General features: G+C 38.9%; 3 protein-coding genes across 4 annotated transcripts; 1 reads left to right on the forward strand and 2 right to left on the reverse strand.

Annotated features, from left to right (window-relative positions):
• Positions 1–4,843: 4,843 nt before the first annotated feature.
• LOC122009750 (homeobox-leucine zipper protein HOX20-like) lies at positions 4,844–6,389 on the reverse strand. Of its 2 annotated transcripts, none has more exons than XM_042566033.1 (3): positions 6,003–6,389; positions 5,542–5,900; positions 4,844–5,421 (listed from the first exon to the last, which is right to left on the reverse strand). In XM_042566033.1, exons 1-3 carry the CDS (start codon positions 6,043–6,045, stop codon positions 4,984–4,986), a joined length of 840 nt encoding a protein of 279 aa, XP_042421967.1. In that variant the 5' UTR covers positions 6,046–6,389; the 3' UTR covers positions 4,844–4,983. The 2 variants fall into 2 exon arrangements, with proteins under 2 accessions (XP_042421967.1, XP_042421966.1); XM_042566032.1 differs by having other exon boundaries at positions 5,542–5,903.
• Positions 6,390–20,032: 13,643 nt separating this feature from the next.
• Positions 20,033–22,167, reverse strand: LOC122009752 (transcription factor bHLH96-like). Its single transcript, XM_042566035.1, has 3 exons — positions 21,074–22,167; positions 20,413–20,814; positions 20,033–20,340 (listed from the first exon to the last, which is right to left on the reverse strand). The coding sequence occupies exons 1-3, from the start codon at positions 21,503–21,505 to the stop codon at positions 20,236–20,238; spliced, it is 939 nt and encodes a 312-aa protein (XP_042421969.1). The 5' UTR covers positions 21,506–22,167; the 3' UTR covers positions 20,033–20,235.
• Positions 22,168–22,728: 561 nt separating this feature from the next.
• LOC122009751 (E3 ubiquitin-protein ligase ATL31-like) lies at positions 22,729–24,387 on the forward strand. The gene has a single exon (XM_042566034.1). The coding sequence runs from the start codon at positions 22,980–22,982 to the stop codon at positions 24,213–24,215; it is 1,236 nt and encodes a 411-aa protein (XP_042421968.1). The 5' UTR covers positions 22,729–22,979; the 3' UTR covers positions 24,216–24,387.
• Positions 24,388–26,370: the final 1,983 nt, after the last annotated feature.

Below are 26,370 nucleotides of genomic sequence, written 5' to 3' on the forward strand. Positions count from 1 at the left end.
AACTTTATTGGATATGATATAAGGCTAATGTATTGAATCTCTTTCAATTATATCCACTATTATGAACTTGGAATTATTTTAAACAATATGCATGTTCAAAATATTATTAGAATCATCATTGAAAAAACACATCGATCCCAAATATACATCCAATTGACTATGGAATTGACTATCTATACATATAATAGTATCATTAATTTGTATCCAATCCCACAATCCACTACATGATCAAACCATAGATATGTATAGCATTGAAAGTGATGACAAAACACCCAAAACATCATTACATGAAAACAAAATCATTTCTTGCTTGTAAATCCTTGAGAAGAGCTAGGCTTCAAGACAACATTACTGGTAAAGTCACTGATGGTCTCATTCTATGTTGAGCATCTGTGTAAGATCTCAGTCCTGAGACTGTTGTTAAGCTAGTTCTGCGTTTCACAAGAGCAAGTTTCTGAATATTAATTGACTGGTTAACCTATAATTGTCAAGACAGAATAATTAAAAACATGAAAAACTGTTTTGATAATTTATACAACTACTAAAACTAGTATCAAAGAATTAAAGTAACTTACATTTATAGAGAATATTGAGCATGAGCTCCCTTAAATATACACCCCATCTTGATGTGGTCTTCTCACCTATATATAATTACATAGAAGAATATATACAACTAAAACATAAAAAAAAAAAAAGTAATAGATTTGCTTTGATTTGAGATTGCCTATAGTTTTTCCTTTCTGTTTGTCTCTGAGATCCGTTGGAGCTTCATCCAATAAAGCACTGCTTTGTTGTGTGTCGTCTTCTTGAAGTGTTATTACCCATTAGTGGACATCATTATTCCCCTTGCAAACCCTTTGATTATGTCTTGATCCACCGCAAATCCTACATTTGTTGCATCTTTTTGCACCTTTCAATTTATTATCTTGAGCTGCTATATATATATATATATTTGAGAAGTTGCATTTTTTTAGAAGATGTAGGAGGAGATTCATCTGGTTCTCTTCTCTGTAGTTTCACCAGCCTTCCAATTTTTTCTTTGTAAAAGGGTAGTAAGGGTGGGGGCAAGTCACAAGCAGGCCACAAATTTGGTCCATTGACAAGCATTATTGGCAATGCATAACACCTTCAATACATCTCTATCAAGTAATAGTGATGGACATATGCCTCTAGATTGTCTTTTTTGCACCAAGTTGCACATACAGTGTGCTTGCAAGGAATTACTGTCAAATCCCATTTTCTACAACTGTAAGTCCTACTCAATAAGTCAACTGAATATTGATTAAGTTGATCATCTGACCTCGTTATCTGGTAATCCATCTCATCTGATTTCATGGGAGAATAAGCAACAACATCCATACATATCTTCGTCAACATATCTCTAATCTTGGGACAAATTTGGCTCTTCCATTTCTCAACCTTCTCTTTGTTCAACAAAAGATTTCGTATTGACTAAGACATCTCAATGATAGGATTATCCCTGGCAACTAGTATGTAATTATTGAAGCTTTCATACATATTATTCAACAATATATTAGATTTTGGAATGGTGCTAAAATATGACTTTGATCACTGATCTTCAGGCTTCTTTGCCAGCCATTCATATGCATTGTGGTCAATATTCTTGAGCTCTTCTATTCGCTGTCAAAAATCTTCAATCCTAGTTGCTTTTGCCACAACTCATAAAGCAATCTTAACTACTAGACTCTTAAATTCATCATGTTTCATATTGCTATGTAAGTGTCTAACACAAAATCTATGTTATGCATCAGGAAACAAAAGTTTAATTGCAAGAATCAACCCCTTATGCTTATCTGACATAAAGGTTCATGCATGCTGATTAACAAAACCAATGTCAGAATCTAAGAGCTGTAGAAACCATGTCCAACTATCCTTCATCTCATGCTCAACCAATGTATAACATATTGGAAATATATTATTGTTTGGGTCTATCCCTATAGCCAATAACAACTATCTGCCATGTTTTTCTTTTAAGAAGCATCCGTCAATACCAATGATAGGCTGACAAGCATCCTTAAATCCTTGCTTACACGCTTAAAAATAGACATACAATCTTTAGAACCTTGGACCTTGGTCATTCTCTGTCAACTTTAAAATAACCGCGACCCCTTCATCAGATCTTTTCAGCTAAGCACAATAATTCCTTATTCTACTAAATTGCTCCTCGACAGTCCTTGAACCAACTATAGTGTGTTTCTCTTGGCTAAGTAAGCCACTTTCCTCGAAATATTGGCCTTCAGCATCGTACAAACCTCCTTCCTAAACTCCTTGGTTCCCAATTTAGGATTTGTGGTGAATCTTTTCACAAACTTCTTCCCTAACCAAGTTGAGTTTATGGACTTGTTGGTATAATCCCAAAAGCAATTATCATGCATCCCAGATAAAGTTCTCACTTGCCAATAACTATCGTTACTCATCTTGGCAACGTGAATTATCCATGGGCAATCATCTTATTTGCAATTAGCCCACAACCGAATATTATCATTCTTTGTGAACTTGATTGCCCTTCCCTCTTTGATATTATAAGTTTTGCTTGCAAATTTAGCTTCTTTCTTTGAGCTGAAAATCAAACCAAGACTAAATTTTGGGTCTTCAGATTCCTTCTTCGAATCAAATTAGGGATAATTTTTAACTTCATCCTCCTCATCAGAATCATTATGACTCTTCAAACCATCACTATTCGTATAAATGTCGCCTTCCTGTAAACTATGTGACAAGTTTTCTACAATTTTCCTCTCGTCAAAAACATTTTTTCCCTTATGAGATTGTACGTCATGGTCCACAAACTTATCAAACATCCTGCCATCTTCTAAAAAATCATACTCACTATTGTAAAATCATTGTCATCTTCATCATTTGTTCCATCTATCTGACAATGACTAACATTTATGAATCCTCCAAGGTCGTTTCTCAAAGCATCAAAGTGTACTATATAAATTTCAATCTCGTAGTTTCTCTGAATACTACTTTTAATATTCAACACATCTAAATCACTTTCTAAATATCTCCCATTTATAAATCTTCCTCTAACTTTGTGCCAAAACTTAATAGAATCTTTGTCTTTAAACTCAAGATCCTTTGCAAATCCCCATAACTCAATCATTCCAAACTTATCAAGATCAACGAAGTCAAAGTATTCAACACTTCCACCAATGTATTCATCTTGTATACCACTTGATTTCAAACTTCCATTGTAATACAGTTTAATTGTAACACAATCGGATTCTTCAATTGACCCTATGAAAAAAAAATATTCAATAAAAAGTACATAATATAATAAGTATCAAAATAAGTGTGCATTAGTGCAAAAAATAAAAAAATAAATTACCATAATTTGGAGTGATTCCAGCAAGAATTTACTTCTTCTAGCCGTTAGATAGATAGATATAGTCAATTGCTTCCAACTTGGTAACAAACACAATCCAATCAAAAATTTGAAGTAAATTTTATTCCCAATACTCAGTACACAAGTTTTTTTTATCCCCTCTCCAAACACAGACGAAACACCCCAATAAAAATTTTTATTCCTAATTTTAGCCTTGTACAATAGAAAAGCGCATTAATGTTCACTTGAAGTCTCCAAATGATTTCTATTGTATGAAAGACCATCACCATCAAAAATAATACTAACCTTTTGATATTTCTACATCACTCTTTTATGGGAAGTTAGATGTATTTTTATCTGTTTATATATTATATATTTCTAGCTTTGTTGAATATATACTACCTAGAACAATATTAAGTAATGAATTATAGCTTAATAGCGTTACCTAAATTGTAGCTTTGTAATTAGATTAGACAACAAAAGCATGTAATGAAGTTCAATCAGGCAAGTATTCACTTCTCAAGATTCCCCCAATTTCCATCCTCCAAGACTGATCTACGAGAGATGCAATTCTCTGAAGACACCTAGAAATTTTTTTTATCATTGATAGATCACAAATCAAATGCCAAAAAGTAGTCTTATGCAATTATTTCTTTGCCAAGATGTGGACTAATTCATCAATCGGCAAATTTCTTTATAAAAATAAATTATTAAATTATATATCACAAAAGAATGTTGTAACCACCATGTCAAAATGATTATAAAATTAGACACATTTCTTCTAACCATTATTAGGTCCAGAAAAGATAACAAAAAATCTATGATATTTCTAAAAATATTTATCTTTACTTGTTCGAACCCAAGACGGAAAGGTTCATCCACATAGGAGCATGAACTTCATCGGTCGAAGGTGGAACAACGGTTCGAATCCACCATGACTTTCTTTTTGACGTGTGAAGTCTGGAGTTCACTGATAGGCTTTTGGGAGAAAAGAAAGTGAGATTTAGGGTTCCATGAGTGAAATTGGGGAAATGAAGATTTAGTTATGGAATTGGATTTTAGATGATGAAATCGGTGACTTGTGCGAGTCACGTGTACATTTTCTTTCTAACTTAACTCCAAAAATAACGGAAGGACCGATTTGATAAAAAGAAAAATAATAACATTTAGGACTAATTTGACCCTTCAAAATGTTTGAGAATGAACCGGGCATTAGACACAACGTTTAGAACTAAATCGGATCTTTTCTTGAGAGAGGTTTTTTATCTTGGACGATGTCGATGGACGACGCGCGTAGCCACCTCTCACATTCGGAGATGCCTCCTATCATTAGCAGCTCCCAGGCTAGATATCTCTCAGAAGATCTATTTTATCTTCCATGGATATTGAAATTGAAGATACGACATGTGATCCGAATCCAATTTAGTGTTCTGGTTTATTTCCCTTCTAAATGACATGAGACGGTTCTGGGGCGACGGAAACTAACAAGTACAAGTTGTACAACGAGATTAAAACTTTTATTCGAGCTCCAAAATGCTACTTTTAACAAGCAATTTAATTCCAAAATAAAATAGCATAATTACACACTTTTTTTTTTTCAAATCCTCCACTTAATTAACTCTAATTACGATTATTACTCAACTCCAATACAACCAATTGAGACCTGCCGTTTGCTCGTCGGCAAAGAAGCCGGTGCACTCCACCTCCCCATCGAGGAACTCTTCCATCTTCACTTGGTGATTCTGGTAATAGTGAATCCCTCCTACTCCCACCGATCTCGACGTCTTCCAATCCAGATTCAGCAAAGGTTGTTGCGGCGAATCGGGGAAAGAAGTCAAGATGCCGTCCACCCCCGTCGCCGTGTGGGTGGCAGAATCCGACGATGATATCCCGCGCGGGCTGTCTTCGTCGTTGAGCACGCCGTCGTAGAGGACAGCGCTGGAGTCGCTGTCCCATGACCCGTCCTTGCACGCCAACTCTGGAGGAAAAGGTTCCTCTGCTGCCAAAATCGGCTCTTTTTCGGCCACCGAAGCTACTGGATCCTCCGTCACTAACTTGGCTTTCAGATCCTTGATCTGCGTTTGAATCGATTAGACAACGAGTTAAAAAAAAAAAAAATCCCCTTTGGAAATTGGAGTTCAAAATTAAGGTTTTCGTGGAAAGCCCTAAGAAATGACGATCGGGATTTGGGTTACCTTGGCAAGCAAGGACTCTTTGTCGCGGAGGAGGACGTCGCAGTTGAGGCGGAGAGCGTCGTGGCTGGCCTTGAGGACGGCGTAGTCGTGCTCCAGCTGCTTGGTCTTCGACCGCGCCCGGCGGTTCTGGAACCAGACGGCCACCTGTCGTGGTTGAAGGCCGAGCTCCTGTGCCAGCCTCACCTTCCGCTCCGGCTCCAACTTGTTGTCCACCTCAAAGTTTTTCTCCAGCTCTTTCACTTGCTCCACGCTCAGACGCCGCTTCTTGGCCCCGCACTCTCCGCCGACGCCGTACATATCCTCCATACTCTCGTCCTCCTCTTGCTCGTCCATGAACGGCCGGAATCTGCTTCTCTCTTCTACTTCACCAAGCAAGTCCAGGTTAGAGAGCAATTACTTTAAAAAGTTCAACTTTTTCAAAATTTATTATCATGATTTAGCTATAGATCATTGAATTATACCAGTGGGTATCAAATGATCCAAGTAACTAAGCGACCTCTTCATGCCGTCGCAACGTAGTTGATGGTCTGAGAAGATGGTTAGGCAGTTCTCAAGAAGCAAAGAGGGTGATCACCTTAGCTTCAAGAATTCGGTTTGTGGCACTCTTAACGGAAGAAAGGGGAGTAGCTGTGTGGGGAACAGAGGAAGAGGAGAGGGCAGTGGTCTCTTCCATGTTCCCTCTGCTTTCTCTTTCTGATCCATACCCTCTCCTTCAGAGCCCATCAATGGAGAATGATCTCTCTGTGCCCTGAAGCATAAGTACTCATAGATCAGGGAGAGAAGAGGTTGGAGCTGAAAGGTATGGATAAGAGAGAATAGGTAGGAAAATGGCAGAACAGCAGGCTATCGGCTCTATGCCTTTATAAAGCAGAGAGATGTGAAGCCTTTGGTTTGGTTTGGGGTTGGGTTTAGGGTGACATGGGTTAGGAGACTTTGGAGTTGACCATGAAATGAGAAATGAGAAATGAGAAATGAGAAATGAGAAATGAGAAATGAGGAGAGATGAAATGAAGTTCAAAGATATGCATTTCCTATTCCTTTTCTTTTATTACGATACCTCTGATTGGTGCGCATTCCTTTGGTGATAAGAATGCATGCAACTAAACTGTTTATATAATTTTCTACATGTGTATGGACCACTAGATGGACCAAGTCTTTCCTGACTTAGAACTCTAGTTGTTTATAGATGCCAGAAATAAATTACACCATTAGTATTTGATTTTTTTTTCCAAACTATTGAAATTTTAATATTATATGGTATTATTACTCGATATTTGAAAAAAAACTAAATAGCATGTTGTTGACACTTTGTTCCCCGTGACTCGACTATTTTAATAATAATTTTTTAGTTGATATTATATATTCAACTTTTATTAATTAATCTTAACTGATTGGTTTGTTCCCATCGAAGTCCTATTGGATATTAGGATATATCGGGAAGCGTTTACAATAGGCGGTCTATCATATTAACTTTCTTAAGTTAACCGTCTATGAAAAAAATTTATCCGTTAATTTACTGAATTTGAGATATAATCATATGTATGAACACTGAGATGACTATTTTAATATTTTAATCATTAAAAAGCATTGTAATTGACTAATTGTGTATTGTTAACAAAATTTATAATTATATTGCTGCAACCTTGAATACAGGGTACGTAGGATATATTAATAATCCATAGTGATAATTTAATTTTGGGATCATCTTATTATCAAACTTCAGTTTATTATTATTTTAATATATGCTATAATTTTTAAAGTGGCAGCATAGTTTTATATCTAGGGAAATTTAATAAACCAGGTAGTTAAAGTTCCAAATATCCAAATCACATCTAGGTTAAAGGTGACAAATTTATTATAATGAGGCAGATCAGATCAATTTTCAGTGGTCGCATAGCCTCAGAAAAAAACTTCTCTCACTCCCTAGTTACTTAGTAGTCGACTATAAGTTGACCCCACGACTTACCTTCCTTCACACAACCTCAGGATGATTCGTGAGGGATGCTTTGGGTGGGCGCAATCACCTTTTACTACAATGGAATACCCAAATCACATACGTTAGTTTCAAAATTACTAATTCACATACTCGGTTCCCGTTTTACCCCTTGCCCCTTGCGTATTATCATTCCAAATCGATTGGCCGGTCGAGTTAACCAATCACAATAGTAACTCGATCGGCCAATCAAATCGGAATGGTAGCAGCGATCGTGAAGAAGTTCCACCACTCGATTGCTACACTATAGCAATTGATTAGTAACAATAGCTCGATCGACCAATCAATTCTGAATGATTTTGTGGCCGTGAACAAGTTTCACTAATCGATTTCTACCATCATGATACATTTGTGGGCAATCAGTTGGTTTCATTTGAAAGTGACTAATGTACCTAGAGAACTTCGAATCACTCCAAATCAAGACCTTTGTACTCGTCTAAGTCTTCTTAATACATACATCCCCTCAAAGTGATACAGTATATTGAGAATAGTAATTTTTTAACTCGTTCCTGACATTAAAAATTATGTCAAATGCTCATTATAAGTGTTACGATGATGATACTCATTAATTTACACCACAAATGAATTCCTATAACTCCCCTCTGTCAAACAATATTAAATTTTTAATTTTCTGAATGGTGTAGGTCATTAGCTATTTTCATTTGAAATGGCTAATGGACCTAGAGAACTCTGAATCACTCCAAATCAAGACCTTTGTACTCGTCTAAGTTTCCTTATTATATTCATACCCTCAAACATCAATATGATACACTATATTGACAGCATTGATTTTTTTCAACTCGCTCTCGACATGAAAAATTATATCAAATGCTCATTACAAGTTTTACGATGATGATACTCACTAACTGACATCACAAATGAGTTCCTAGGACTCTCCTCCGTTAGAAAATATCAAATTTTGATTTTCTAAATGACGTAGGTCTATCCGCTCGTTTTATCCAAAAGTAGCTAATGGATCTAGAGAACTCTGAATCACTTTAAACCAAGACTTTTGTACTTGTTTAAGGCTTCTGAATATATTCTTACCCTCAAATATCAATGTGACGTACTATATTAAAAACTGTAATTTTCCAAATCGTTATCCGCATGAAAAATTATATCAAATGTTTATTATAAGTGTTACGACGATGATACTCACTAACTGATACCACAAATGAGTTCCTACCATCTGTCAGACAATATCAAAATTTTGATTTACTGAATGACATAGGTTCATCATCCAATTTTGTCTAAAAGTGGTTGATCATGTTACCAATCAATTTCGTCTAACAGAAACTTGACTAACCAATCGATTTAGAACGGTAATGCGGAAAGCATTTGGAGTAAAATGAGAGCTCGGTATATGATTTGGTAATTTTAAAACTAACGTATGTGATTTTTTTTAGGTATTCTGGAACTTTGTTCAGTAAATTGGTACTATATCTATGAAAGGAAAATTTTCATAATGCCCTTCATAATTTTGTTGCCTTTTCAAAATTACCATTTAAAATTTTACTATTGTCAAAATACCCTCGGGGTTCCCTTTTGTATCCTTAACACAACCGCTTTCACAATCACCATTTAACCTAGAGAATGGAAGTCTATATTGAAAAGTCTAAAGTATTTCTAAAGGCAACCAACCAAACCTTGAGGACCGTTTTGAAACTTTTGCTTTACACAATTTGTTGTCATATCATATTAGTCCAGCGTTTAATTGGTTATCAACACCATCATATCACGTTTATTAAAATTCCTCAGTGTTTTTTTTTTCCAGGACCTATCTTCTCCCTATTATATGAGTTTTTAAGTTGACTTTAGATGCCGTCTTTCTAAGGGACGATTAAAGGCAGTCTTTGATCTTACGCATACCATAAACATTTCTGGGGCACAGCCCACCATGTGCGACTTTGACTAAGAGATTTGATGGCCATCTTATTACAAAAGCATGATGAGTTGTGCTTGATAGGATTTATTGCATTGTTTTTTCAAACACGAGGGAGCATGCATGCACACACAACTTCTCAACTCACACAATCTCTTCCCCGACAGCTTATTGAACGACAACCTCTTATTAGAAGATATCTCTGGTTTTTAAGTTACATGATTGTGTTGGTTTATGGTTCCACGTTTCCACTGTTAACTTCAAATAGATCACTGCCGAAAGGAGCATGTGCATGCATGAAGCGTTAAATCGAGGATTTATATTGTGTGCTGCCCCACCTCTCATTGTATTATGGTGGCAGGTTCCTATCATCCTATGCTTTCCCACTGCGAGCCCATGTCTTCATGCATGGCTCCAAGGAGGGATAATTAAGGATCAAAGTTGCGTGGAATAATGTACAGAATTAATTAATACATTGTGTTGCAGCTAGAATCCTAGTTTTGGATGCCATCAACCATACAATTAGTAGTGATGTTGGCATTAGCCATAGTGGTGGGTGTCTTCTTAACTTATTCCTGAGTGTATCTGCTTATATAGCTTATACTTCGAATATGCAAAAGGGAAAAGGCAATAAAAGAAAAGGAAGACAATTGTATAAAGTTTGGCATGCTACATGTAGGATGCATGACTGCTTTTATGTATGTGGAGCCAAAGTGGGACAGATTTATGATGTAGAATAGGACATTAATCTGATTTTGCTCCCAGGAAAGTAATAGTGGAACTCACTAAGTAGAGGTGGCATTACAAATTCCAGGGTCACAAAACTATTCTAGCACATTGCTATGTTTCAGGGTCAGCTTTGTTAGAGTGTATACTAAAAGCCTAGCTTTTGGTATAAATATTTATCAAGAAATAAGAATCACATTGGTCAAATGTCTACATTTATGATAAATGTAGTTGCTCAATTAATTTATATTGTAGATAACATGGTGTGTGGTGTCACACACAGAGGATCATGTTATCGGGAAGGTCAAAGTGTAATTAGGTGTTAGTTTATCTTGACTGTATAATTACACTAGTACACTCAGAGTGTATTGAGTAGGACCATTTGAGGTCGTTTCTTTTATACTGACTTTATAAAGAAACAAAGACCTCGGTTATTATGGAAGTGTGTGCTCTTAATCCTAATATAATAACAAGCACATATATTTGATATTTATTTCTTTAATTTATCAATGGGTGAGATTTAGTTCGATAAATCAATAAGCCCGATAAGTTGGGAAATGATATAACTTATAGTGTGTGTTGTTGATTATAAAAGGAAACTATGTCCTAGAGATACTAGGTTGATAATGTCCTCAAGAGGAGCTCATAAGGATTGTCATGTTAAACCCTGCAGGTGGACTTAGTCCGACATGATAATAAGGTTGAGTGGTACTACTCTTGGACTAAGATATTAATTAAATGAGTTATCAGTAACTCACTTAATTAGTGGGCATTCGATATCTTAAACACAGGGAGACTAACACACTCATAATAAGAAGGAGCCCAAAAATGTAATTTGGGATTGGTGCGGTAGTTCAATAATAGTTCTCTAGTGGAATGAATTATTATTGATAAAATTAAGTTGTGTGTTCGGGGCGAACACGGGATGCTTAATTTTATCGGGAGACCAAAACCAATTCCTCCTCTCGGTCCCTATCGTAGCCTCTTATTTATAGAGTACTATACCCACCTATACCCACCTTCATAGCCATGAGAAAGGGGTCGGCCAAGCCTTGGTTCATGGGTGGCCGGCCCTAGCTTGAACCCAAGCTTAGGTGGCCGGCCCCCATTAAATTAAAAAGAATTTTAATTTTAATTTTTATTATGTGGAAGATATAATTTATTACAGAGAATTAAAATTAAAATATCTCTCTTTAAAAAGATCTACAAAAAGATTAAAAGAAAGAGATTAGATCTCTTTCCTTATTTGTAGATTGGAAAGATATTTTATTTTTTCTCTCTGAAAAATTATTCACATGTTGAAAATTAAAATTATAGAAATTTCTTTTTATCAACCATGAAGGGATTTTAAAAGGAAATTTTATTTTTTAAAATTTTCAAAGACAAAAAAGGAAGTTTTAATTGTTGATTAAAATTATCCTATTTGCTCTACATGAGGTGGCCGGCCACATACAATTAATTAGGAAAATTTATTTAATTTTTTCTTAATTAATTGTTGTCAAGGAAAGTTAAGGAAATTTTATTATAAATAAATTTCCTTATTTGCCAAAGCCAAGGAATATAAAAGAAGGGGTAGGGGTGCCTTCATGGTAAACAACCTCTATTATTTTTCTCCCTCTTTTCTTTGGTGTGGTGGCCGGCCCTTCCCTTTCTCTCTTCTCCTCTTGTTGGCCGAAACCTATCTTCTTGGTGGAGCTTTTGTTTGTGGCCGGATCAAGGAAGGAGAAGAAGGAGAGAAAGCAAGTCTCATCTCTAGCATCCCTTGGAGCATTGGTGGTGGCCGAAATTATTCATCCTTGAAGAAAATTATTGTGGTCGGCCATCCTCTTCCTTTCTTCCTCTTTTGTGGTGGCCGAAACTTATCTCTTGCTTGGAGTTCTTGTGGTGGCCGGATACTACTTGGAGAAGAAGAAGAAGGAGAGAAAGCTTGTATCCCTTGGAGCTTGGTTGGTGTTTTGTTCTTCGTCCTTGGTGAAGCTTCTTTGTGTTGGCCGAACCTAGCTAGGAGAAGAAGAAGGTGCTTGGTGGTTTCTCATCTCGGAAGATCGTTGCCCACACAACGTCCGAGGTTAGAAGAGGAATACGGTAGAAGATCAAGAGGTTTTTCTACAAGGTATAACTAGTAATTTTTCTTTCCGCATCATACTAGTTATTTATGGAAATAATACCAAATACAAAAGGCTTACGATTCTAGAATTTCGAATATGTTTTTCGATGTTGTGTTCTTTTATTTTTTCTTTTCCTTGTGATTTGATTGTTCTTTTCGGTTAACCTAAAGTTATTTTAGAAAATTAAATATTAGCTTTCTATAAAAGGTTTTGTCTAGTCGGTGGTGGTTGCTCTCATATCCAAGAAGGCCGTGTGCCTCGCCACGTCAGTACTGGGAACCAATTATGGAAATTAATATTTAATGGAATTAATAACTTAAGGTGATTTGGGTCGAACGTGTTAAGTTCCGCAGGAGATCCAAGTCAAAACCTAAAAGAACAAATAGATTAAGTTTTGGATCAAACGTGTTAAGTTCCGCAGGCGATCCAAAATTTAATTTAAAAGAACACATGGTAGCTAGGAAAAAGGTTCAGATTACAAAATTTTTGTACAGTGGAACCTCTAGGTTTTCCGAGTAGCAACCAACAAACTTCTATATCAAATTTTAGGATTTTTAATGTTTTTGAAGTTACAAATCCATGTTACATCTTATACTAAATTTTCATCGCAAGTTGCAAGTTGATTTGTAAGTCAGCTAGCGTTATGTTTCAAGACACAAGGTGGTTTGCAAATCATTTTGTGCCTGTGAATTTAAGATTTCTAACATTTTTTTAGTTACAAACTCATATTATGACTTTTGTTAAAGTTAGAAATTAAAAAAAAAAAAAAACTCAGGCTCCTAAAATTGATCATAAGCTAGTCTGTATGGTGTATTATGTTTCAACACGATGACAAATTCGAGGGGATAGTTTTGAGAGACCATTAACTTTTTTGTTATCTAACTCAGACCAAGTCATAATATGAGTTTTTTACTCTTAATCTTAGAACTTGGCATTGTGCTAGTGCAAATGGTTGGAAGTTGATTTGCAACAGCTTGTCACCCAAATTTCAGACGCAATGAACTCTTAGATTTTTGCCGATAGACGCAAGTCATAATATGAGTTTTTACTCTAAAAATATTAAGCTTCTTGAAATTATTAAGCGAAAGTTGATCTGTAAATTAGTTTGCTAGGCAGAGGGATTTTGATAATAGATCAAAAATATAGGAGTAAAATGGTGATTTGATAAATTTTAGGGTATTTCAAAAAATCCAGCAAACTATTGGGGGAAGGCAAAAAAAAATTTTTTTCTAAAAGGAAATTAAAATGTGGCTTGTTCATGTAACCAAAGACGGTCTAAATCAATGGAGGAATAAAATCACACAAGGCCAATTGAAGGTTTCTAATTTCTTGAAGGTTCTTCTTATATTAGAGTGCACAACAAGTCTGTTTAAAAAATTGATCAAATGTTGTTAAGCAGAAGAGAAAACTAAATAGAACACTGTACTTGATAGATACCAGGACAGAGAGAGGATGCACCCAAAATATACATTGACAAGTAGAAGGGAAGAAATGAGAAGCGCAATTGACAACTCTCTCAAGAAACAAATGATTCAATGCTGAAAGGGATGTAATGTGGACAAATTGGTAGCTCCACCATCAATCACAGTCAAGGAATTAATAACAGAGCTTTGCCATTGGTCGATCACAGAGCAGCATATACCATCCACAGGATGCCAAATAAGCCGCTCTCAGAATTTTGTCTTTGTTAGGTGATTAAATCTCCACAACTAGACGCAAATAATTAAATAATAATGTGTATCTACAAATTACAGTGTGTGTATGTGTTTTAACTAAGTTGTGAATTATGAACTTGACTCAATAATGCTATTAATATTTGTTTGAAAGATTGTGATATGTAAGCATATCAAATAGATTGTGAAAGAGAAAGATGAAGAGGATTTTTTTATTCCTTATTTGGTCAGAATTCGATTTATTTCAACAGTAAAATTACTGTATGGCTACGTAATTCCTGAGTGAGGAGTTCACTTTTTTAGCAACAGTAAGTGTGGGCACCAATCAGCCAGTGGGAGTATATGGATTCTTTTCAAAGAAAAAGATATAGGGATTGAAAGGATTGTTGTGATGGCTGCATGTAGACTATATGGACATATATAGATGTTGAATTGTGCTTAAAAAGAATTATTTTGCCTTTTGAACATATGTTTTTTTTCCTTTTTCCCCATTGCACAAAATGAAAAGGAAGTGGAAGCCTTCTAGATGAAAAATAAGAGGAAGTATCAGTTTGCTCAGAGTTCATTATGTTTTTAGTTTGCCCGACGTTTTTCAGAAAAGATTGATTGCCCTTTACAATTTAATGAACTGGAATGGATTGCTCCCTAGGTGCAAATCCTTGTGGATTTTTATGGCTTTACTGCTTACATACAAGTTTCATCAGTTTTCTTCCACATCTATGGAATAATGATACTGTACATTGTGACTGACATCTAGTTATATATAATGAACTTTTTGTTGATTAAGTTAAGCACCAGGTCTTTGCTGAGGAACAAGAAATCTCCCTGAGGACTTGATAAAATTCATATACAGCAGGTCGTTCTGAGAGATTAGATGGAGTTTCAAATAAGTTCAATTAGGATTTTGTTCAATCCTTCATCTACGTTCCAATCATTTATTTGCAAGAACTGATACTTGAAAAGATTGGACACAAGTGATCTGTCCATCATTCAACAGTTCATTCATTGGATATGCAATAGTGCCCCCGAGGTTATGGTGCAGCGACTAGGCCCTCCAAGCGGTTAACAAGATATCTAAGGTTCAAGTTCCAGCTGTGGTGTATTGCAGGGATTTTCCTTTATTGGGGCGACAAACTTAAGAAATAAGATCACTGACCGTTTAATGGGCATCCGCGAGCTCTTCCCGATTTATCCGGTGGCTGGTGGGAAACTTTTGTGGGGCCGGATCTTTTTCTACTTATTTATTCTTTCACCTGACCAAATTCTAGATTGGGCAAAAATATCATATTACTAGGCATATCTAACTTAGAACAACTCTTTTCATCCCTCTGCTGCAAATTTAGTTTGTAGGCATATACAAAACCACAGCAACCACTGCTACAATTTCCATAAAAAGGGAACAATGCAACCACAAATTCTTGAATTCATGTACAAGATGCTTGCATCTGTACATCTATAATGATAAAAGTCTAGTCTCAGTGGAGCAAACTCTTAGCATGTAATGATGTCAAGGGATCGCTGCCAGTCTCCTGTTTCTTGTAAGGTTCTCAATTACTATGGCAAAATCTTAAGTCTGAGTAAATTTACTATTTGGTGTTTGATCCCACCTATGTGTAGTTATCAACAACGTCATCAAGATATCAAGAGTTGAGCTCCTATTCTAGCCAGTAGAAAGACTGGTGGTTGAAGAACCCTAGGCCACGAAGTGCTATTAACAAACCATATCCTATGTAAATTACTTTACCTTTCTATCGAATTGTACTCTGATTTGGTTCCCACTTCATGATAATGTATTTTGCATGTAGTATTATGTTAAAAAGGAGTTACAACTTCTTAATAATACTGTGTTGTGAGAGGATACAAATATCTCATTGTCCATAGTCTCCATCACCAGACAATAACACCAAAAGTCACAAACGTATTAATTGATGCAAACAATTTATAAGAAATTCACTAGGTAATTCTACATCCTGGTATGGTTTATCATTTTATCATCCTATGTTGCTCCAGAAACTTAATTTGAGAAGTTAAAAAAAAAAGAACATTAGTATTTATAATGTTCCAATCAATGAACCGACTGAAACAAAACCCAAGCAGGCAAGCTAGTAGTAATCAATTGCCCTAAAGCTTTTGAATTGCATAGGCCTACGAGATGGCCAAAGGCTTTCCCACTATCCAAAGGTGATCGATTGTGAAAGTGATGCCTCTTTTGAGAGCACCTTTTGGTAGAGCCTACGGCAGCACCTCACCTAGTGGGCTCCTGCACAAAAGGAAGAGCCACAGGAAGAAGACAGAAGGAAAAGTAGTGAGAAGTTGAGCTATTAGTTTTTGGATGTTGTTTACAGCCATGACAAGGATGTGGATATTTAGACTTATCTTTCCTTTCAGAATTTGTGGATATCATGATTCACATAAAATACATATCCTAAAGTCTATTGAGTGCTGAAAACTTTATAAAAGTTATGCAATTGCAAGGCCTGTCAGAAACTTTCATGGTTGTTCTAAATGCAGAATAGATCACCACTGGTTCCTAGATTCCTAGCCTATGAATGACCTTATCAGTTGAAACTCCTAGACTTATGTGGATAAGTACCCACCAGAGGTAGAAACTTTTCAATTGCATATAGTTCCTGACAATTCTGTAGCAGAACTGAAATAAGATCAACAGACAATTCTAAACACAAACAGAGGGAAATTTAGCATTGGATTCATGTCTCCTGAAGATTATTAGACTTGAAATCAAAAGGCTTCAGCAACATCTCCATGAGCACAACCAAATTAGCAAAACATTTGAGTGTCAAAGTGAATCTTCTTACAAATATGCAAATCATTTGAGAAATTCCAAGATGCAGTAACAACTAGATCAGGCTGCTGGTGTTAAGAATGGCACTGCAGAATATTCATCTTAGTTATTGCTTATTTCAGTAAGCAAGTAGGATTCAAGATATTAAAACTCTTGGGATATCTTGGGAAAATAAGAGATAAATCCAGAAGACTTGTTGAGAAAACAGGTAAATCTTAAGGGGGTAAAAATAAATTTTCCTTGGATTTTTTATTTTCAAATTCAATTAATCATTGTGCAAATGCTATCCAATTGGTTAAGATTTTATTGCAAAATAGGAAAATCCTTTGATATTATAAAAATTAAGGGTGACTTTTTAAAATAAATAAATACTTGCTAAATCTGGATTCTCACTTACTCACCGACACCCACTTTTGCACCCGTCCGCTTTCCTTGCTATGCCAACAAAGAAATTGGGTAGGGATGTGGGTTCTGAAAGAAATTGCCCCGGTCTATGAAAAAATCCGTATAGTCAACGGGTCAATGAATCGATAGGACCACCGGTCCAATAGTTATGGGCCGGCCTTGCATTGGGCTGTCTGGAGACGCATGCCCTCTCGTCCCGATGCCCACAGAATTCGTCCATGGACGTAGACAAGAAAGAACAGTGGCATTAGGTTTGAGTTCGTCTCCTACCTTTGGCAAAGTAGACAATCTTGAAGGTACAAGAACAGGCAGAACAGAACGCTATTTATAACCCAAATGTCTTTCCACAGAGAATATAGTCCTTTCCCTGCTCCTAGTTCTTTTTGCTTTTTAATGGGTGGGTGCATACATACGTCTGGAAACTTGATGCAATTGCCCAACTGCTTCGCTTGTTCTTGTCCAGTTGCTGCCTTTCTTATCTTACATTTACCACCTCTTTTGTCTCATTGGTTAACTTTTTTTTTCAACAAGGAACTGCTGATATGTAGACTTTAATTTGTTGTCTATAGTCATAAATTTTAAGAGAATGTTTCTTGGTCTGGATTACACCTCTATCTTACTGTTTTTATCTGGAGGCAAATTCCTTCAGATTTCTGTATACAACAGAATGATACTTGTACTGTATGTATTAAAGGAAAAAAAGAGGAATTTGATCTCGATCATGCCAATATAAAAACTTTAGTGAAAATAGCTTTGAAGCTAGATCCATATCCTTCATTTTTTTACTCTTCTGTAAGTATTGAGGTCCTAAACATTAAGTCCGGTCCTAATAGTTCAAATATCACTTTCACGTTCAGATACTATCCATTTGCTAAACAAGAGAGCGAGGGTGAATTGTGAACAGGATCTTAGCCAAGTTTGCATGCAAATACAGCTTGATAGATGTATTACCACATCCGCAATATAGAAAATAACACTCGACTAATTTGTGTCATATTTCTTTTTGACGTGCTCAATACTGTCAATATCTGTAATCAGTTTTCACTTTGTCACCACTTAATGTAGTTGGCTTCCTGCACCACTTTATCTCCTTGGAAGTAAAAGATGGAGACAGAAGACTCCACACATACTCGTCAGGCTTATTGTTTTGTACCATGTGAGGGGACCATGTCATGTGAATGTGTTGTTGGAGTGCCCGTATTATCTCTAATCTGGCATGTAACTGCACCACTGAGATGTTAACTAATGTAATGCCCACTTAGGAATTTAGAATTTTTGAGAAATCTTTTCCTTTTGATGATGAATAGGCTAGAAATGAACATGACTAAGATGCTGCGAGTATAGAATGACTGTTTTCAGCATCTTCAGAAGCAATTGTTGCAAATATATCTCTCTTTAGCGCTCAACCTCATCCTTCAAATGAGCAATGTCATGTATTTTTTTCTCTTGAGAAAGTGGTATACTTATTTGTATGTTTAACTGTATATAATATAGCAAATAACAACAAATAGAATATTAGCCCCAAATTCAGCTGCACAGCTATTTGTTTCTCAGTCATCAATTTAAAGGTAGGTACTTGCTTTTACAGAAGTAACATTGCATTTTTCAACTGCAAGCAAGACCATGTCCTTCCAAATACCATCTCAAAATATTCAGATTGTGATTCTCCCATATGTATATTCAATATTCTTTTGATCTGATCTTGGAGATTCAATTGCATAAATCAGATTTGGGGTTTTTACTGAACCACCCTGTGAGAGATTCCTTTTGAACTGCCAGCATACTGAGCTGAACACAATATTCTCTGATTCAAGACTTTCAATGTCCTGAAAGTTCAAAATTGATATCTTGAAATGCTAATTATAGCCAAGTCTTCTTCCTATATTATATTATTATCTATATCATACATGCCTTATTAAATCCTTCAAGAATGGCTCTCAGAATTATCTATACTTCCATAATGGTAGCTTATGGACAAAGTCCCTTAAATCTCTGCAGCAGTTTAGAAACATCAGTGGATGGAGAAGTTTTACATCTAGTATAATATTTAAATTGCAAGGAAAAGAGTAGTACTTTTCTGTTTCTACCGAAGGACAGTAATAATATGAAGTAGAAAGACCTTTATCGCATTTGTTATTTGGATTAAGTTGGAACTTGCTACAATTATCCAAAATTTCACACTCTTAGATGACTATAGCACTCAGCTTGTTTATATAGACTCAGTGCCATGAAAGATACCAATGTGTAGGACAAATGCATAGGCTCAAAGTACTTGGCTTACAGACAGGTTCACTGCTACTGAGGGAATCCTTTTCTCCACTCTGCAAGAAAGAATATCATCAAACATACAATATAATATATCAATTATTGGTCCATTAGCCGATAGAATGATGGATTAAAGCGTGGCACAACGATGTGAGGTTCTGAGTTAGGGGCCACTAATAATCTACTCATCTCCTCTGCCATGTCTGGGACAGTAGCGTGGGATCCTGTTAGCAAGACTTCCTGCTCGCTGCCAGACCATGGAGAGGGGCCGATCACAAAGCTTTTCACCTTTAAATCCTTGGATTTGAAGACCAGACAGAGACCCTCTTCCCGAGATGTGGACCAATGATATGCAGATAAGAAGTTCTAAAACACCTATAGCTCAGAATGTTATCCTTTCATGTCTACTTTTAAAGCTCATGGTATCCCAACACCACTGGCCACCCTGTCCATTCTTGTCAGCACCCTGCGATAATCCCAACAAGATACATGGTAGCTTTTTTGCAAAGTGATCAAATTGCTTCCTTCTTGGACTTGCATACTATTCATTTTTTGTCTTTTACCTCTTAGCGTTAGTGAGCTCTTACATCAGGTACAGCAGCAGTTGATGGAAAGCTAGCCAAGCTTCCCTTGGATCGAGCACATTCAGGTTCAGTTTTCATATTTATTCAAAAAAAAAAAACATTTTTGACAATTCGATAGATCTTCCTTGATGTTCTGGATAAACCATAGGCTAAATAGCTACAAATTTGCACAAAGACCAGTTCAGCGAAACAGGGACCCTGAACAAGAATTTGGAGCTAAACTACTAGAGTAAAGATGTTGCCTTCAAAACACAGTTACATGGTGCAGTCAAAGGCAGCCTCCTCTTGAATCTTTCCAATTAGTTGATGGACTGCTGTTGCAATCTTATCCACTGAAGCCAATTGGCATTCTTCTTCCACCTGTAGAATTCACAAGTCCATTAACTGCACGATAACAGTAGTGGTCAAAGAGGCCAGTAGGCCTAACTGTACCTTTAGGCTAAAGGAATAGAAGACTATGTCATCAATGGTGGTGACATTGAGGTGGAGGGTGCTCAGGTGGAGGTTCTGCAATCCTACCACCAACTTCAGCAGCAGCTTCGGTCGCCGCGGTGAGAGGACCTTGAGGTTGGCATGGCTGTCGACCATGGAGACCTCTATGTCAGTCGCAGGTGCCATATTCTCTGCCTTCTTAGTCTCACTGGTTATCTCATCGGCGGCCAACTTTGCCCTTTGAGAAGAGCTGGATGAGTATCGGGAGAAGGTGAAGAGCTCAGCAAAGGGAGCAGGATCAGCTCGTTGCTTGATTCTTTTGCGGGCTTCCAGAGTCTGAACTAGCTTTTCGAGCTCCTTGACGAAGTTTATTGCCCCTCCAATTATGGATGCTTGATCACTCTGTCCATTGAGAATTCAACACGCTAACTGTCAATTAATTCTGTTCAGAGACAGCATGAATGGGCAAGATCTTTAGCCTTGATGGCTAATAAATCAAGAGCAATATGTCACCATCTTGTTTTGTCTACTGATGGATGACAGTAAGAATCTTTCCCATGTTAGAGACCAAGGAACTCAAACTACTTGCAACATGGGAAGTGAAATCTTTAATCTGCATTTGCAGTGAAATTAAGCAGAAAGAGAAGAGGTGGAAGCAAACCTTCTGCACGTACGAGGCCGGCATGAGTGACCTGAGCACGGCAAGGTACTCATTCATCTGCTTCCTCCTATTGCGCTCCACCGCAATGTGAGTCATCCTTTGAATTTCCACCTCCTCCTGGTTCTTCTGACTCCTCCACCGCTGCCTCTTTCTCCGACTTTCTGCCGGCCTCGACCTGACGTCGAAGGCCTCATCGGCAGCCTCCGGCGACGAGGAATTATCGACATTTTGCACCGTTGTGGAGCAAGAGGTGCCCAAAGCCCCATTTTGTCCCCTGACGACTTCCCCAGCAGCATGGCCACTTGCATCGCCTTCTAGATCGTTATCATCTTCTTCTTCCCCATAGCCCCAGAACTCCCCTCCGGTGTCGAACAACTCCCTCATGGTGCAGCCACAGAGGTCTTGCGGGAAGACTACAGCTTCCAGTGCCATGGCTCTGCAGGTAGAGCACTAAGAAAGAGGACTCAAGCCTAACACACAGAAAAACCAAAAGAAACTTTCCTCCATGGAAGCAAGGGAAGTAGCAACTGGTGAAGTAGTAGGCTTTAAAGGCCTCAGTGACAGAAAACAAAACAAGGTCGTCACGTTAGGCGAGGTAGGGAAAAGGGTAGAAACAAATAACAAGGTGGTCGACTGGTCACTTGCGCAAGCTTGGGCGTGCTTGCTGTGTTAATGGCTTGGGACGTAGTGAAAGAGTTAAAAGAGGCAAGCCATGGAAGAGAGATGCTTCTCTTTGATTTGTCTATCACACTTGGAAGGCAGGGCAAAGTGCAGAGCATGGTTTTGAGTGTAGTCTAAAGAGTAGGCCATGTGGTCACGATCTCACTCATTTTGATGATGGCACTGACGGAACTCTCTCCCTCTGTCATATGCAGAATCATCAGTTTGAGCGATGGCATGAGAACATGGAAGATCTAACTAATAAAAGATGAAGTCTCCGCAGTTAATAAATGATACAGGCTTTCTTCCATGAAGGTGATCACGTATTAGTTCATCATGCACACGACCTATGAAGCTGGGCTTCGATCTACAGAGTTTCAGCATGCACACGACAAACCTATTTGAGTAGAAAATGGCTAGGTATTGAAACACTATGGGCCCATAGCTCAACTACTTCGTTTGAATATTATTTTATGACTCAGGCAATCTGCTTCATTCGCTGATCCAACTTGATTTCGACAGATAGCATTGAATTCAAACTTGTTTGTTATTAAAACGCAATTTAATTTGGTTTTCAAAGTCAATTCCCTCACCCCCTAACCATCGGTAGCCACACACGCACTGGCAGCCGTCACTCTTGAAATCTATGTTTAACCTGAGATCTTTTGGATTGGTTAGGAGGAAAGTCAACGAGTTTTGAATTTAGATACCAGGGATTTGTTTACTTGGAACGACGGAGATCATTTCAAACCAAGTCGTTTGATCGAAGAGTAAAGTCGAACGCGGTCGACCAGTACAGTTGGGTCTAAATAGGGAAGGCAACTTTGGGGATCCTCTCCCATTTAGATCCTGCGATTTCGCAATTAATTAAAATGTGAACGCGACGGACGGTTGTTCGTGAGGGAATCAGATTCGAGGGGACCTAGCACGTGCTCCTCACGGTAACCACGTGCCGTCGCATTCATTTTATTGCAACCTGTCGAATTCGTACACGAAAACGCTTCAAGGGTCCAGCCATTCTCGAAGTGCTTGGGAGGTAGATTTTGGGTGAGACACTTGTAGAAGTTGCTTTCGTTGGGGAGGAAAACGGCAGTGGCGGTCAAAGCTGTCCGCCGAGACTCGGCCGCCGCCTGCCTTTCCTTCTTTCCTTCCGCCTTCATGGCCTTCGTTCGCTGCACCGCTTCGTTATAATAACCTCCTCCTCCACTGACACAATCCTTGTCCAAATCGCCCAACGGCTTCCTCCATGGACGCAGAGCGCACCCGTCGTCCCATGGATCGGCAGCCCATCGCAGCCGTCCTTTTCCTCCTCCTCCTCACCCCCCGGTGCGCCTCCGCTCAGTCCCCACCGCAATCGGAAGACCGCCCTGGATACTACAACAATGGCAGGTTCAGTCCGACTATGGCCATCATCATCGTCGCCATGATCAGCGCCTTCTTCATGCTCGGTTTCTTCTCCATCTACCTCCGCTCGTGCGGCGGCGACGAAGAGAGCCTCAGCTTCCGCCGCCGCGGAGCGGCGGCGCGGTCACGGCGGCAGCAGCAGGGTCTGAGCCCGGACGTGATCGAGACGTTCCCCACCATGGTGTACTCGGAGGTGAAGGGGCTGAAGGTGGGGAAGGGCGCGCTGGAGTGCGCGGTTTGTCTTTGCGAGTTTGAGGACGACGAGGAGCTCCGCCTCCTCCCCCACTGCAACCACGTCTTCCACCCCGATTGCATCGGCGCCTGGCTCGCCGCCCACGTCACCTGCCCCGTCTGCCGCGCGAACCTCACCGAGCAAGCGACCGACGCCTCCGCGGATCCCGGCGCGCCGCCAGCGGTCGCCCAGGAAGCCCCTGCAGCCCCAGCGCCAGATCACGTAGCGATCGCCGTCGATCCGGCGGTGGAGGAGGAGGAGGAGGAAAGGAAGGAGGCGGCCATGGAACTGGCGCAGATCGGGAGCCAGCGGCGGGCCGCCCGGTCGCGATCCGGGCGGCGGCCGGCGAGTTTCCCACGGTCTCACTCAACCGGGCACTCGATGATTCGACCGGTGGAGAACGCTGACCGATACACCCTTCGGCTCCCCGAACATATAAGGAAAGAGATTCTCGCCTCCCGGAAGTTCTCCCGATCCGCCAGTTGCATCTCGTTCCCGACCCCCAACGAAGGCAGCTCCCGATCAGGTCGCCGCGGCCGCGGCAAACCGGAAAGGAGCATCCAGCTCGGTAGATCGGGGCGCTGGCCGTCGTTCCTTCTCCGGAATCTGTCGATCAAGATTCCGGCGTGGGCGACGGGTAAGAAAGGGGAGAGCGAGGGCTCCGGATCGGGCTCTGGCTCAGTGAGGAAGGGGGAAATTGACGTTTCTGGCAAGGGAACGGCAGCGTATCCGAGAGCGCTATCGGAAGGCCCGGGAGCCAGTGACGCCTTCGCCTCAACCGCCACCGCCGGGGACATACAGTCGCCCGTCGGCCGCCGCCGCCCAAAGTCGCCAAGGCCGACCTAATTGAGTAACCTTCTGCGTGTTATTCTTTACCATTTTTTTTTTCCATTTTCGTAATTTACTTGGTGAATTTCTTAGATGGATAATTAAACGGCGTGGACGCTGTGTCTCGTGACCATATCAGAAATATGTACATAAAAGTAATAAAAAAAAGCTTAAATTGTATTTTTTTTCCCTTCCTTTTTTAAGGTGAAGTGCGAGCGATTAAGAAAAGAAAAAGGAAAAAAGAAAAAGAAAAGGATTTGTAGACTCGACACGTTCGGAGCATTACTGCTTTTGTTAGTTCATCTAAATTTGGTTAATTGAAGACGCGTCTTCCTTTAAGAATAAAAAAACAGCTATTACATATACATAGTCATAAAAAAAATTTAAAGAAAAAAAACGAAAAAGAATTTAATTAAATTTATCATCATTAAACCTTTGCGTGCTTAGCGACAACCTTTAATAGCTGTCTGAAGGAATCATTAATTGCAAATGAATGGCATATGATAACTTGATGATTCTGGGAACATTCCAATTTGGTTCATTTAATTTTGTCCCTTCATTTTATTCCTTTTGAGTGGATTTTAAAGCCCACCCAATTGTGTGAATAAAATCTATGTAGAAGTCCCCAACCCCCATTCTAGAATGGATATAAAAGGTCCATTTTTTGTTGCCTTCTGTCTTTGTTTGTTCAGAAGGTGAAGTATATTGTTGGTGTGAGTCATGTGATGTGATACAAACAAGGTTTGTGAGGTTGCAATCAATGAAGAATAGGGTTGACCTTGCAAATTAAGTAGGGGGTGAGAGACAAATGGCATGGCTGAGGCTTCAAGGTAGGCAAGTTTTGTTGGATTTGATCATCCTTTTCTATTCCTTATTAAGAAAATGAATAGTCGCCATAATTAAACTAATGCACTTTGATACGGCAAATAAAGTGTGCCTCGGATTGGAGTCGAAGTTAAAAAAGTCGACTAACGTAACAGTCAGAGTCAAGAAGAGGTCAACAATTGAGGTTAGTAGGGTCACCTGTCTTGGTCGATTGGTTTAGTCGATCAGATCGATAGTTCGATCGGATCCTGAGTCTCTCAGAGTTGATGAAACCTCAAGCTATATTAGTCCCATGCAGAGCTGAGTCAGGTGTCTCCGCCAGTGGTTAGCCGATTGGACCGGAAGTTCGATCGGACATACTAGACACACACAAGTATAAAGGTCGAGCATAGGCCGAGTTCTTAAGAGTGAAATCCATCCTTTTTCCGACATGATCGTGCTTGCAAACAAGTGCCCATCAAACTACAAAGACGGCTCGTCGGCCGCTAGTAAAGCATATCAACGACCTATCAACCCAACGACTTAATATTCTCTTTTGCTATTTTGTATAACAGTTTCAGATAAACAAAGGAATATTTTCTATGCATTCATCATAAAGAAAGCTTCTACTCTTCAAATCACAAAAGTAGTGGGTCCATTTTAGAAAAGTGTGCAAAATGATCAGTCTATTTTTAAAAATACCTTGAGATTCGTGCATAGAAAAAAACTATAAAATGGGGTTTTCATCTACAGATGCATATACATTGCATCAGGCGAGGTTACACATTCAGAGTGTAAGATACGATAATTAAATAAAATAAGGATTTATCAAAAAAATAACCTTATAGATTTCTCTAAGAATTTTTAGAAATTTTTCTAGATTTAAAAAAAATCTTTTTATATTTTATGGGGATAAGCAGGATAGAAGGAAAACCTATTTTAGCTATATATGGAAATGTTTGGATTATAAAATAAAGGTTATAATTTCTTTTCCTAACCTAATTTCAGCCGGAACCCAATTCTTTCTCCGTAATCCCTCTCTTTTCCTCCTCGATCTATCACTACCTCCCATCTTTGTGTCTCCTTGTTGACACCAGCCGTCGCTTCTCCCTCTTCGCTCCCTAGCCGTTGGGTCCCTCTGCCTCGGGTTCTCACTTCTACGTCGACCACCAGACATTCTCCATCTAACGCCGTGCAATCGATGTAGAGTGCCCCTGCCCTCGACACAATCAGTGTCGCTGCATACCTCCAATCGTGAGCTATCAATGTCACGTCCACCCTCTTCCCGAGTGCGCAACGCCCGTGAGCCAACATCGGCATGCCCCGACCACCCTTGAGCTCTAACTTCCATCCATGTCGCCTCTCCTTT

The sequence above is a fragment of the Zingiber officinale genome, chromosome 8A (genome assembly GCF_018446385.1).
Source record: "Zingiber officinale cultivar Zhangliang chromosome 8A, Zo_v1.1, whole genome shotgun sequence".
NCBI classification, from domain to species: domain Eukaryota; kingdom Viridiplantae; phylum Streptophyta; class Magnoliopsida; order Zingiberales; family Zingiberaceae; genus Zingiber; species Zingiber officinale.